At 45.3% G+C, this 15,004-nt stretch overlaps 1 protein-coding gene and 1 long non-coding RNA gene across 7 annotated transcripts in view; both read left to right on the top strand.

Annotated features, from left to right (window-relative positions):
• Window positions 1-8,637, top strand: part of KIFAP3 (kinesin associated protein 3) — a 160,123-nt gene extending 151,486 nt beyond the window's left edge. For 4 of the 6 annotated variants that reach the window (XM_075067952.1, XM_032806145.2, XM_032806150.2 and 1 more), the window contains one exon: window positions 8,175-8,637. In XM_075067952.1, coding sequence (XP_074924053.1) covers window positions 8,175-8,283 — 109 coding nt within the window. In that variant the 3' untranslated portion in view covers window positions 8,284-8,637. Of the gene's footprint in view, window positions 1-87; window positions 138-7,950; window positions 8,151-8,174 lie in introns of those variants that run through there. The other 2 variants (XM_075067956.1, XM_075067955.1) reach the window with 2 other exon arrangements.
• Window positions 8,638-9,140: 503 nt separating this feature from the next.
• Window positions 9,141-14,673, top strand: LOC142047109 (uncharacterized). The gene is made up of 2 exons (XR_012656281.1): window positions 9,141-13,379; window positions 14,015-14,673. It is a non-coding gene; the product is annotated as an uncharacterized LOC142047109 (long non-coding RNA).
• The last annotated feature ends 331 nt before the right edge of the window (window positions 14,674-15,004 follow it).

The following is a 15,004-nucleotide window of genomic DNA, read 5'->3' as shown; positions in this document are numbered from 1 at the left end:
GGAAGGGGGATACTGCCAGGCATTTCCTGGCTTGGATAAGGGTGGCATTGCTAGTTTTGTTTGATTGTATTTTAAAATGTCTCCTAGGCACTATGGACCCAGGACAGGCACATTATTTTTGTACATTATGAATCAAGGTAAATATCAATAAATAAAGCCGTTAAGAAATCTCTCGTCACTCATGCACATTAGGAGCGTTTTCCTCCTTGGCATGTGTTCTTCGGTTCCCCAGCCGTACAAGCAAATTAGAAAGTTCAGCTGTCATTCTGGGAAGGTCATAGATCATGCCAGCAGCCTGAGTAATCCAAGAGGTTTTAAGTATCATTGCATTTAGTTTAAAGTGAAATTTCTCTGACAGGGGTTGGCAGACCAATAGTAAAAAGAAATATTTGTGCTCAGAGAAGTGCATGTGTAGAGACCGCGAGTATAACTGATGGCTGGAAATGATTTCAGTCTAAAAAAAACAAATCATTAAGAGAGTGCATAGGGGTAAAATACACAGTTCATATTTTAAAGTGTCTCAAAATGAACCAGCAGCTGAGGTTAGCATTACATAATAATTAGTTGTGTTCTCTGTTTAACTCCATGAGTCCCAGACATGTTGGTAAACCATCCGTGAGAAAACAGTGGTGCTTTTGCTGTATGCTGAGCACAGTCACCAACGTCTACCATCAAGTAAAAGAATTTTTAAGAGAAAGATGCCTAAACAGTTTACAGATTAGGCAATTTCAGAAACTCACTTTTGCCAGACTTACTACAATGTTGTGCAATCAGTTTCCATTAGATAACTATGTGTGGTATGAATGAGCTCCCATTAGGTATCAATTTGAACTGTGTAGTGGGAAGTGAAAATGATGGATTTTTTTTTTTTAGGGGGATGAGGAGGTGGAGGAGTGGGGTTACTCGCTTGATTTCATTAAGATATGTCACTGCCTTTTCAGAACAGGGGTCTGTATAGTGCCCAGTATCAATAATACTAACTCCAGTTCTTTAGTTAAGAGTAAGTTTGAATTTGATTGCTAGTTTAGAAATAAAAGCAATTGTTATCGTCATCACAACCTAGAGCAGTGAGACATGGCAACTTACCAAGAAAGGTAACGCAAAAGCTAGATGCATTTCATCACAAATGTCTGAGAAGAATATTGGGAATAATATATAGAGATAGGAAGATGAATGAAGAAGTCAGAAAAATTACTGCACAAGTCACCCTCTAACAAATAATCTACAAAAGAAGACATCAGTGGCTGGGACATGTGCTGAAAATGGAAAAAGAACGCTTACGAAATACCACCCTTGAAGGGAAGCCAGAAAACAAAAGAAGAAAAAGAGGAAGACCGCGAATAACATAGAAACAAACAGTTCTGAACCACATCAAGCATCTCAACATGAAATGGGAATATTTGGAGAGAGAGGCAGTTGACAGGCATGGATGGTAAATGTTGGTAGCCCAGTGTGTAGCAAAGCATGGGATGATCTATGGTCTAAGGTAGCAATAAGAATCCATGAAGCAAGTTATCTCAGTCCGGTCACTAATGGACATCTTAAACCCCACCATCACAACTGGCTCCAATCTTGGCAGAGGTGTGGAAAGACTCAGTGGAACATGGATACTAAACTCCTTTCTCCACCGTCAAGGTGGCCTTTCCAGGTCAAGAGTGCGGCAGAACACAGGCATGGGGCATGCTTATGCTGTCATTGCTCTTGGTATAGCTGCTCTGGGTATCACAAGAACGTCAGTCTGCAGTGCTGGCAAGCCATCCCCGCCCCCTGATCACTTTTTGTCCCTGGTACTCAATTTTCTGTGGACCCTCACTCAGTTGAGGGGATGGAAGGACAGGGTGGCTTTCATTCAGGTGGACTCTGCCCACCAATCTCAATCATCCAAGAGGTAGGCTGGGACTTTTCAAGAGCACTAAACTCACTTGAAAGCAAAACCAGTATTTTCTGAGGCATAGGCAAGGATTCATTTACCTAAGGAAAATATTTAGGTAGTGCACCATTTTCTGGAGGGTGGTGAGTTTAATATAATTTTTTGTTCTCTCTTTTTTTTTAATCAAATGTCTGAAGTAGTTATCAGCTGATCCATCTCTTACATTTTTCTTCAGGACACTACCATATGTCGGAACCATTCGGAAACAACTGATGCTGCTCAAAGTTTAACCTGTAGGGACCTGTACCTAATTACTTACACATTTACAAAAAGGGGAAAAAATTGATTTGCTGAGAACGTAATTGAAACCATGTTTTTTTGCCTAGCTTTTCATCCATTTAGATACATTTAGAAGTTGTTCAAGTAAGGATTACTAAACTGGAAATAGTTGGAAATACTAGGCAATATTCTGTAATGACGAGAGAGTGCCATCTAGTGGTTAATAGTACTTGTGGCCAGCACAATATTCCATGCCTTTTTTTGATATCCTATACTGTGTTAGAGCCGACAAAGGCCAGAAGAAACCCACACATTTCTGCAGTGCTAGGTGTAGCCACTTTTGTATTTAATTAAGAGAATCTGCCCATAGGGAATCTGAGTCTGAGGATGCCTAGTTTTGTCTTGAACTAAGTAGTAGCTATTTGAGGCCTGCAGTCTCCTCTCCCCATTCCACCACATTAAAGTTGAAAGGGGCTGCACCTGATTGTTTTATGCAAAACAGGTGTGGTCTTTGGGTTTCTGACTAATTGCCACAGCAGCCTTCAGCTGGCCATAGTGTGGTCCCCCTGCCATATATATAGTGTCTTCCCAGCCTAAAATTTTCAGGAATGTGAGTCACCATCATAAATGTGATGGGGCTCTAGTTGTTACCACAATAATAAATAGTAAATTATTCAAAACTGGTGTTACATCAATCGCAGACAAAACACCATTGTAAAAAATTAATAAAATGAAGAACTGAGTTTCCTATAACAAATTACAAAGACAAGGTGGGTGAGGGAATGTCTTTTATTGGACCAACTTCTGCTGGTGAAAGAACTTTTTGAGCCTTCACCCACCTTGTGTCTCTAATATCCTGGGACCAGAACTGCAAAATATAACACGTTATTTTTTTAAATTATAAATTATTTGACTCTAGAACCTGAACTGGATAGGTCAATATTTTGAGAATTTGTGAAAGGAAAGAAAAAAAAATTATTCCTGAACTAAAGTTCTGACTTAAAGGGACACTGGTTAAGAAAAAGGATGGACTTGATTCTACCCTATCACCCCAGTTTTACACTTGTGTAATGCCACTGACATCCATGGATTTACATTACCATAACGGATGGAGAGACATATTCAGACACATTTTCCCTTAGCTACAGTATGTTAGTAACTCCTGAGATTATCATAATTGAAAGCTGAAAATCTACTTTACTTTTCACCATTTCCCCAGTTTATTTACTTTTTGCTCTTGAAAATAGACTAGTCAGTCTATAATTTTCAGTTACTCTATGACCTGTACACAGAAAAATAGGCTTGAGAAGAGCCCTCCGTCTAATGTATCTGCCCTTTCCCAAGGGCCTGTCACAGTAGGATCAAGGTGCTATATGCTGGGGAAAGGAGGGAGAGGCTGGAAGGGAAATCCATTCTCTGGCCTACGTTGGTTATAATCATGAGTTGTTAATTTTGAGTGCAGTGTTTGATTGTCTTTGATTCTTTGGGGACCGGAGAAGAGGTGTATCTGGAGATGGTGAGGATAGGACGCTCCGTGGTCTCATTTGGCTCAAATCTGCTGTTGAGAAGGCCATACCTAGTGCTCCCTGGTAGTCTGCTGGTGGACCACAGTTGCTGCAGAGAGACCTGGAAAGTGAGGCAGTCTTGAAGATCTCATGCCCATTCCCCAAAGGCTTTGCAAAAGAATACCAGAACTTTGGAGTGGTTCCAGTAAGGAAGGGGGAGCCAGTGCAGGCCGCAGAGCATACTCCTTAGCTCGCCCCCACCCTAAGCAGACAGGACACTAGAGTGTGTATGCATGCACCAGTGTTATTTGACTCCTAGCCCTACTGAGAAATTTGTTCAGCATGGCACTACAGGCCTTCCCCAGGGCCTTGGTGAATTAGTGAAGTGTGACAATAGCATGCCTGGTTCAGGGAGAAACAAACAGCTCCTCTCAGAACCTCTGCATCCTGATTTGGGGCAGAGCACTAGTAGGCCAGGTCTGCAATGCAAACTCATGCTGGCACAGCTGTCTGTCAGAAGCATGAAGAGGTGTGATCCTAGACTGACACAGCTGTGCTGGCAGAAGCCCCTAGTGTAGACATGGTTATATTGGCAAAATTGCACTCTTACCAGTATAGTTTATTTTGCTTAGGGGAGCTGGGATAAACTGCATCCACACTAGGAGGGCTTTTCCAGCATAGTATACCAGTATAGACATACTAACAAAGCCTTTAGGTTTTGGCTGTAACCTCTCGGATGGCTTATCTCACGAGGAATCATCTCCTTTGCAGTTTGGCTTATTGGCCATTCTCTTTCCCTGGGGAAGCAGGTCTGGCACGCTTAAATCCTCCACTCTCTGGATTATCATTGTAGCATCCTTTAGGTACACTGGTTTCCTGACTGGTCAAGCACCAAACTCCTCATGTTCGTCTCTAGGTCCTGCACAGTTTCATGTTGCTAGAAGCAGTCTCTGTGTGGAGATAAAGTGCTGGAACATGATCCTCTCAGTGCTCTGTTGATCATGACGCCAGTTTAGCTCAGGCATGGGCTTGAAGTTAAAAGTATTTAAGTGCTTTGTTGAATCAGGGCCTGTGAGATTACAAGACTGTGTGTCCTGGGTATCCCATTCTATTACAGGTTCATGCTGTTGTGGTCCACAACAACTGTGTTCAGTATGTGTAGGATAATGGCAACAGTGATAAAGTGCATTTCTTCCCCACTCTTAAGCACTCGTGGCCACTAGCCCTTTAATGTCTTGGTGTGAGAAGTTCAGCTCCTTCCCCCCATGGTTCTAGTCAGACACTACTGAGGTCCTTTTTTCTCCAGCTGTGTCTATTCAGATGCAAGTGTAAAAGATGGTATAATACCAAAGAGTGTGCAATAATCCAGTGTCCTGGCCAACATTCACTTTTTTCCTCTGCCTCTGTCTCCTACCTCAGAATGTGGAATATTTGTCACCTTTGTATCTAACTCACTGCTTTGGGACAGCTGGAGGGTGAAAACAGATACTGTGTATAAAGACCAAATTAACATTCAGTCCGGATAGAACATAGGCTTTATCATGTACTGAAGCCCTCTATCTGCCCTTTGGACGTCAGTCTTATCACTCCAGAAACCATGGTGTGAATTTCTGACCTAGTACGTAATCAGTGCCATATTTCCAGTTGGTATTTCCCCAATAAGTTTGGGGTTTCTCTCCATTGGTCAGAAGATAATCTATGTGTTTTGTTGTATACAGTTAGCAGAGGACTTTGCTTCAACAGCAGTTTTCTAACAATGTTGGATTATAGCAATATATTTAAATCCTCTCAAACAGGGAAGTATTATCTTCATTTTATAGACAAGGAAATTGAGTCATAGGCCTGGTCTACACTATGCGTTTATACTGAATTTAGCAGAGTTAAACCAATTTAACCATGCACCCTTCCACACAACGAAGCCCTTTATATTGATATAAAGGGCTCTTAAAACCGATTTCTGTACTCCTCCCCGACGAGGGGAGTAGCGCTGAAATCGGTATTGCCATGTCGAATTAAGGTTAGTGTGGCCGCAAATCAACGGTATTGGCCTCCGGGCGGTATCCCATAGTGCACTATTGTGACTGCTCTGGAAAGCCATCTGAACTCGGATGCACTGGCCAGGTAGACAGGAAAAGCCCCGCAAACTTTTGAATTTCATTTCCTGTTTGGCCAGCATGGAGAGCTCACCAGCACAGGTGATCATGCAGAACTCATCAGCACAAGTAACAACGCAGTCTCCTGAGAATCGAAAAAGAGCTCCAGCATGGACCGCACAGGAATTACTGGATCTGATCGCTATATGGGGAGAGGATTCCATTCTAACAGAACTCTGTTCCAAAAGACGAAATGAAAAAATATTGAAAAATTTCCAAGGCCTGATGCAGAGAGGCCACACCAGGACTCAGTACAGTCCTGTGTGAAAGTTAAGGAGCTCAGACAAGCCTACCAGAAAACCAAAGAAGCAAAAGGAAGGTCCAGGGCAGGCTGAAAACATGCCGCTTCTACGGTAAGCTGCATGCAATTCTCGGGGAGTCTGCCACCACTACCCCACCGCTGTCCATGGAGGACAGGAGGGACGCTCGAGATGAGAAGTAGTGGCAGGAAGATCAGCGGTTGTGGGATTGCAAATCTGGGGGCTGCTGCGTGATCAAACTGACATGCTCTGGCGTCTGGTGGAGCTTCGAGAACAGCAGCAGGATCACAAGTGCCGCTACAGCCCCTGTATAAACACCTCACCATGTTCCACATCCTCCTCACCCAGACATGTAAGAACGCGTGGGGGAGGCTCCGTGCACCTGCCCACCCACCCCCGTGGACAGCCCAACAAAAGGTTGTCATTATTTTGAAATTTTTTTTAGTGGCCTTTTCCTTCCTCCTATTCCTCCTCCCAACCACACCTGGGCTACCTTGTCAGTTCTCGCCCTCTTTTTATAATGAATTAATAAAATACATGATTTGTAAACGATAGTGACTTTATTTCTTAAGCAAACTGTAATAGAAGGGGGAGGTGGGTTGTTTACAGGAATGAGTCAATCAAGGGGGCGGTTATCAAGGGGAAACAAACACAGCAGTCACACCGTATCCTGGCCTGTGATGAAACTCGTTTTCAAAGCTTCTCTGATGCGCACCGCTTCCTGGTGTGCTTTTCTAATCGTCCTGGTGTCTGGCTGTGCGTCATCAGCAGCCAGGTGAATTTGCCTCAACCTCTCACCCCACCATAAAGGTCTCCCGCTTACTTTCACAGAGATTGTGGAGCACACAGCAAGCAGCAATAACAAAGGGGACATCTGTTTGGCTGAGGTCTGAGTGAGTCAGTAATGTGCGCCAGCGAGCCTTTAAACAGCCAAATGCACATTCTACCACCATTCTGCACTGCTCAGGCTGTAGTTGAACAACTTCCTGACTACTGTCCAGGTGCCTTATCTCCTTCCTTTCTGCCACTGGGAATCGTTCCAAACCTGCAAAACTATGTGGTCCCACCAGTCTGTGCTTGTTTCCTGGGCCCAAAATTGGCGTTCAGTGGCTAGAACCTGCCCCATTACCAGCAGGATCTCCAAAGCGCAGGGGCCCACGGTTTGAGAGAATTGTGTCCATGTCCTCATCACTCTCGTCGCTGCGCTGCTGTAGCCACCACCTCCTCTCCTGGCTTTGCAGGTCCTGGTTCAGCACAGACTGCACGATAATGCACGAGGTGTTTACAACGTCCATGATTGCTGTGCTATGGCATTTGCACAGTTCACCCAGAAAAAAAGGCGCAAAACGGTTGTCTACTGCTTTCACGGAGGGAGGGGTGAGGCTGTACCCAGAACCACCCACGACAATGTTTTTTGCCCCATCAGGCACTGGGATCTCAACCCAGAATTCCAAGGGTAGGGGAGACTGCGGGAACTATGGGATAGCTACGGAATAGCTACCCACAGTGCAATGCTCCGGAAATCGACGCTAGCCTCGGACCACGGGCGCACACCGCCGAATTAATGTGCCTAGTGTGGCCGCATGCAGTCGACTTTATACAACCTGTTTTAAAAAAACAGTTTCTATAAAATTGGTATAATCCTGTAGTGTAGACATACCCATAGTGAAGTGATTTGCTACTGAATTAATAGTATAGCAGGATCTAGGAATCCCATAACCCAGTCCCTTGCACGGCCCACTAGACCAGAAGTTCCAAAAGTGTAGTCCACAGAGTGTTGGCTAGTCACGTGATACAGGCTCTTCTGTTCCCAACTGGTAACATTTTATTAAAAGATTCCAGCAATCGATCAAATACTTTTCTAGTTTACTTTTCCTTTTCAGGAGCTGCTTTAATCTCTACAGAGATATTACCTGATCATGACTGGGAGAATCTCGAGTCCAAAGAGGGGTGGTGCTCAAGATTGTATCTCTTAATGTGGTCTACCCTAAGGAAAAATTTGAGAGCCCCAGCCCTAGAGCACACTTCCTGTATGTGAAACACAAGCATCAACACCAGTTTCTCTCTTTTTTTCTCTCTCTCTCTCTCTCCCTCCTTCCCCCCCCAGCATTGGAGTGGATGGATTTGGTCAGCCAGCTGGTACTCCTGGCCGCCCTGCAACTGCGTATGGATACCGCCCTGATGAATCTTTCTACTACGGCTATGGTACCCGATAGAGCATCCCTCTGCGTATGTTAGGGTGCTGTCTTCCTGCTCCATTAGAAACCAGTTGTATGTAGCTGACTTTAGAGCACTCCCTGGTAATGCATGGTTATACTGGAATGGGTCTGTGTGATATGTATCCTTTGGTATGTGTTAGCTCTAGATAAACCTAACCCTTTCTGGTTCTAGCATTTCAAACACAGACTGTGTTCACTTCTCAGTTTCTCTTTATTATAATTTTTGTACAGTGTTTGCCATGTGACTTGAAAGCAAGTATTGAAAAGCTACTAGGCTGGAAAGTAAACATTACATTATGTATATTAAGCAAGTAATTTAATTTCTATTAAAAATAAAAACCATTCAGTCAGTGCTGATGAATGCTTGAGCTCCACGTTTCACTCTGGTTCATGGGGGATTTTTGTAATTGCCTCATGTAGAGCATTTTAAGTGATGTACATGTACTGTTGAAGTACTTGAATAAGCCTCACACAGGAAAAGCCTAGTGCCTGGCATCCGATGGCTATACCCTAGAGCACTGTTGCAGAAATACAGCACTGGATTCAAACATCCCAGCAGCACACAGCCCAGAAGGTATGGCGCTTTACAGCTGTAACATTGGAGGGTAGATGCAGATTCACTCATCTTGAGCTTGAAACAATTTTCAAACAGTTACAGCAGGGGTGGGCAAACTTTTTGGCCAGAAGGCCACATCTGGGTGGGGAAATTGCATGCAGGGCCGTGATTGTAGGGCTGGGGCAGGGGGCTGGGGTGTAGAAGAGAGTGTGGCACGTGGGAGGGGGTGCAGTGTGTGGGAGGGGGCTCAGGGCAGGGGGTTGGGATGCAGCAAGAGTGTGGGGTGTGGCAGGGGGCTCCGGGCAGGGGGTTGAGGTGCAGGAGGAATGTGGGGTGCGGGCTCTGGCCCAGCACCATTTACCTTAGCAGCTCCAGGGTGGCAGTGGGCCTAAGGCAGGCTCCCTGCCTGCCCTGGCCTTGCACCACTCCCAGAAGCGGCCAGCACCATGTCCCTGCGGCCCCTGGGGCAGGGGGGCAGAGGGCTCCATGCGCTGCCCTTGCCTGCAGGTACCTCCCCCAAAGCTCCCATTGGCCACAGTTCTCCATTCTTGGCCAGTGGGAATTGCAATGGGGAGGGGCTGCCTGCCACTTCCAGGAGTGGCGTGGGGCCCAGTCCAGGGCAGGCAGGAAGCCTCCCTTAGCCCTGTGGCACCATGGAGGTGTCAATCCCGCGGGCCGGATCCAACCCATGGGCCGTAGTTTGCCCACCCTTGACTTACAACCTACTACAGTTACAGTAAGAGCCATCTCCACTATCTAAATGACCACAGTTAGAAACCATGCTTAAAAAGAATGCTTTAACGTTCTAACAGAGTTCATCTAGCCTTTGTGTATGAGGCTGTGCAGTGTTAGAACAACATATGCTGTAGCTAACTATGGACCTAAGCTAGACCATGATTTTTAAGCTGCCCAACCCAATTTTGCCCCATCCCAAAACCTGAGAACCACCCCATTAGCCCATTGTTTTCCTGGGCCCAGATTTTTAAAGCTATTTAAATGTTGCTGCACTCAGTGTTGCAACACCTAACTGATACAGAAGCTCAAGTCTCATTTTTAAAAGTGATTGAATAGGATTTAGGCTTGTAAGTGCCTAAAATGAAAATGAAACTCAAGCTTCTAAATCATTAGGCATTGCAGTGATGAGCACAGCAACACCTAAATACCTTTAAAAATCTAGGCCCTAGTCTAGTGAGTGCAGCATTGTTTGGGCTAGCAGGAATCCTATAATAGATTCCCTGTCCCCAGTGGGTGTAGGAGAGCATGCTACCAGCTGCCTTTTCTCTCACCACATCATGTCAGACTGACAGTGAAGAGAGGGCCCGAAGAGCTCATTTTCCAAAACAAGAATTACTTCAAAATTCCTTTTTAAAAAAGTGTCTGTTCTGATTTACAGATTTTTTTTTTCAGTCTCATCCCTTTTGATTTACTGGGATCCAAGGCCTGTATTATTAAACTCACTCACCTAAGACCAATGTATATGCCAAGGGAAAGATTTCAAAGGCACAAAGGAAAGTTAGGCAGTTGGGCATCTAACTGCCATGTGTACCTCTGAAAATCTTTCCTAAAATATGACATTGCCTGAAAAACCCTGTGTGATCTTTCAAAACTTCATGTGATCAGTTACAGTTAGTCAAGCTACACATAGCATTCTGTGCATCCGTGGGTGAGAGAGAATGGTAGGGACTTTAAAAACAGCCACAATACCAAACCTGACTTCCTTCCAGATGCTGCCTCAAATGCTATTCTTGGAGATGGGACGTTACTAGCATTGTTGCCGCTACAACTGAAACCCCTTTTTAATCCTCCAAATCTGTTGTACGTTTCTAAAGTGACCTTTAACAAATCTATTAAACTCTTGATGCCTTTTTGTTCACAATACTGCCCCATTCTAGATCCCTCCCTCCTACTGATCTGGGCCTATGTTTTTGTGCACAGAGGCCATGCCACATCTGCCTGCCATATCTCAGATGTAGACATAGTTACAGCTTCAAGGGAAACTCCTGGAACTTCACACACCTGGACTTTTCATTTGGAGAACTCTGCATTCACATCTGTTATTTTAAAAGATCTTCAGAGAACTAGCATTAAATTTTTCAAAGCCGTTGTCCTCCTTTTTGAATTTGCTTTGAAAGCAGTTAAGAGTGGTTCTTAAAGGCTCCGCACAGTACTAGGAAAACTAAAACTGCATTTAATTGGGAGTTTCAGGTTAACAAGGACTATAGCTGGGCCTGGCGTATGTTGTGTACCTGGAATTGTACAACATCTGATCAGTCCCAAAATAAATAGGAATGGAAAATCTCTGGCTGCATTTTAATATCAAATATTGGAAATTTTATGAGAAAAGAATGAAAACTAAATGTTCACAGCTTGGCTAAGAGCAACTAAGGGAAGGGAATCATCCACAAGCAGGGCTTTGTAAAAACTTGTCTGAGGACTGAGCTTGCTAGCCAGGATAAAAAACAGCTATGCTGCTATGTTCACCAAGGCAGGGGTGTCAAAATCATTTTGGGGAGAGAGACAAAATCTCTTTTTAATTATGGTCTCTGGGCCATGTAAAAATGCATGACTGCATGTGTTCTCAACCCACAGCAGATCAACCATGGAAGTCAGTGGGAGATATGGGAGTCTGGCCTATAAACGAACTTTTTAGTTATTCTCATTATTTACTGTATTCAGTCCCTTTGAGGCATATTCTGCATCAACTGGAGGAAAATTCTGCTCCCCGTTAGGAGCCTTGCTATTTCTGCCCTTTGTTGTTCTTGCTTTCTCATCGTCCTTTCGCTTTCTCTTCCTCTTCCCTGGCTTTAGGTTACTCCTCCTTCCTTCCCAATGTTTCTTTCCCTGTAATATCTTCCAGTTTGGGGTCAATTCCTACCCCACTCCACTGCTAAATTAAACAAAGATATAGTTAATACTAGTGTCTAATGTCTCATTAGTGCAGAGTTAACACAACAGTGAGATTAATAGTAGGCAGAGATCACATCTCTGAGACAGTGTTTCAAGCTCTCTGCAAACACAGACAATACTGTACAAGTAACATTGGGTTTGCAGTTGGAAGATTTTCTTCAGAACCTTGAAAGCAAGAAACTTTATTTTTAATAATGAAAGCTGCGATTCTGCTGATCCTGAATATGCCATGTGGGCTACAAACAGTCTGTGCAACCTGTGGTTTGTATGTCTGATACCTCTGCACTAAAGCCACAACCTCAGCAGTGTAAAGAAATAAACCAGTTATGTGCTTATCATGATGTAGTGTATTTAATTGCAGTGTGTTATCAATCAGCTTCCTATTTAACACTTCCTCCATCTCCCTTGCTTTTGGTTTATTTGTATTATGTTAGTACCTGGGAGACCCAGTCATGGCCCTCAAAATAATAATTGCTTGATAAACACAGAACAAAAAGACTGACTCTGCCCCAAAGAGCTTACAATCTACCTTCTTGCTCTGCTTGGCTGTGCCCTACTTCTTGTTCATTGTGTCTCTCTTCCTACGTTTGATTTTCAGGGTCTTCTCTTTTCTTTCTTCTTATTCTGCAACGTCTTATCCCCTGTCTGCCCTGTTTTCTCTCTCACACCTCTCCCTACTTAAAACTCCATGTTGAAAGTCTGATGCAAAGACTCTAAAGGCTTGGCTACACTTGTGAGTTAGTGTGCAATAAAGGAGCCCAGGGCGCACTAGCTCACTACCTGTCCACACTGGCAAGGCACGTAGAGCGCTCTGACTCCATGACTACAGCGGTTCTGGTAATTCACCTCGGCATGTGGAATAACGTTTGCTGCACGCCCGCTGGAGCACCGTGACGCCAGTGTGGATGACCTGTCTTGTTAATGCGCTCTGATCGGCCTGCAGAAGTGTCCCATAATGCCTGTGCTAGCCACTCTGGTCATCACTTTGAACTCTACTGCCCTCCCCTCAGGTGACCAACTGTCAGACCCGCCCTTTAAATTCTCTGGGAACTTTGAAAATCCCCTTCCTGTTTGTTCAGCCAAGCGTGGAGTGCTCTCAGCTAATTTTTCCATGTGACCATGCCTCCATGCGCTAGGCGATCCTCAGTATGGAGCAATGGCGAGGTGCTGGATCTCATCAATGTTTGGGGGGAGGAAGCTGTCCAGTACTAGCTTGCTCCAGCCGTAGGAATTACAATACTTTTGGGCAGATATCAAGGGACATGATGGAAAGGGGCCATGACCAGGACGCACTGCAGTGCACGGTTAAAGTGAAGGAGCTGCGGAATGCCTACCGCAAAGCCCGCAAGGCAAACAACCACTCTGGTGCTGCCCCATGACCTGCTGTTTCTACAAAGAGCTGAATGCGATACTTGGGGGTGACCCCACCTCCACTCCGAGTACCACCATGGACACTTCAGAGCCAAGTTCAACAAGGCAGGGGGAAGAGGAGGAGGAAAGCAACAGCGAGGATGCTGAGGAGGAGGAAGACAACCCAGAACCCCTAAATGCATACAGCCAGGAGCTGCTCTTAAACCAGGAGGAAGGTAGCCAGTGCTTGGGGAAAGACAAACACCAGAGGAGGTTCCCGGTAAGCAGCTTTTATTTTGGGAAGGAAGTTATTCGGTGTGGGCTCTTGGGGCGAGGAGGGTTAGGGCTGCATGCATGCCTAGGTGTGCAATAGGGCTTTGATGTGCTCTCTCACATCACGGTAATCGGCCTCAGTGATCTCTTCAAAGGTCTCATCCAGACCCTTGTGCAGGTTTCTTGGGAGAGCCACTGTGGTCCTTGTCCCAGTCAGGCTAACTGAGGGGCTAGGGGACCATTGCTGCACACAGGCAAGCTGCATATGGGCCAGGGCAGAAGCTGCACTGCAGTAGAAGACCCTCCTTTGCTTCCCAGGTCACCCTCAGCAGTGAGATATCTTCCAGGATGAACTCCTGTGGAAAATGTGGGGACAGTGTTCAGTATAAGGGCCCCCTGCTGCTGTTGGCTCTCCCCAAGGCACAGAAACCCAGAGGACAGTACGACCATGAAGCAATCAGTCGTGTTTGACCCTGTGCTTAGTCACCATTTTGGGGCTCCTATGGGTTTATGTGCGCTCGCTTTGCAACAGGCAAATTATGCTATTGTGTAGACTGTGCTTGCCCTTAGTACAGAGGAATCATTGCTCTGTGTGGTGTGAACAATGCTGCCTCTGTTAAGTGTTGCAGTTTGCCTTTACAGATGCAATCTTGAGATCTCACCCATCCGTGTTATCACCGGCCAAAAGACTCCAAAGAATCAGAAAGAGGCCATGTAGAAGCAAGGAAGACATGTTGCATGAAGTAATGCAGCATTCAAGTAATGAAAATCAGAAGGTGCAGGAGTGGTGGGAGAGTGAAAGGATCCGCCAGGAGAACAAGGAGCGCTGGCACAAAGGTGCGGTGCTCCAGCAGAAGAGCACTGATCAGCTGATAAGCATAATGGAGCACCAAGCAGACTCTATCCAGGCGCTCGTAGCCATGCGGGCGGAGCATTACCGCACCTGCCCCCGCCCCTGCAGCCCTTGTCCCAAAACTCTTTCCCTTGTGCCCCCATGTCACCTCCAATCCACTTTCCCCAACATCTGGGTTCTTACACCACCATCTGCCTCCAACACCTGTAGCTTCACCACCCAGCCCTGAAAGCTAATACCCTTACCCACTGCACTCAACCCCCATTACTATGCAATATAGTCATTCTGAAGTGCAGCACTCATTGCACAGTACTCCAGACAGGAAATACACAAATCTGTGATTATACTGTTCTTCACCCCACCCTTGCCCTTTCTGTTTCCCAAGCAATTGTGTTTCTTTTCAATACATGAATTTTCTTTTCAATAAATGGATTTTTGGTTTTGAAAACATTCTTTATTATTGCATCAAGTAAAAGATACCTTAGCCTAGGAAAGAAACAGGCACTGCAAATCAGCACAGCAAACACAGATTCCCACTAATATTGGAACCATTGCACTTCGCTCCCGTGCAGGGCACCAGACGTTACTGGTGGCTTTCAGCCTCAAATTGCTCCCTCAAGGCATCCCTAATCCTTGCAGCCTCATGCTGGGCCCCTCTAATAGTCCTGCTCTCTGGCTGTTCAAATTCAGCCTCCAGATGTTGAACCTCTGAGATCCATGCCTGAGTGAATCTTTCACCCTTCCCTTCACAAATGTTATGGAGGGTACAGCACGTGGGG

The sequence above is a fragment of the Chelonoidis abingdonii genome, chromosome 7, assembly GCF_003597395.2.
Source record: "Chelonoidis abingdonii isolate Lonesome George chromosome 7, CheloAbing_2.0, whole genome shotgun sequence".
Lineage (NCBI taxonomy): Eukaryota > Metazoa > Chordata > Testudines > Testudinidae > Chelonoidis > Chelonoidis abingdonii.
Note: the sequence above shows the minus strand (reverse complement) of the source record. Positions and strands in the feature narration are given on the sequence as shown.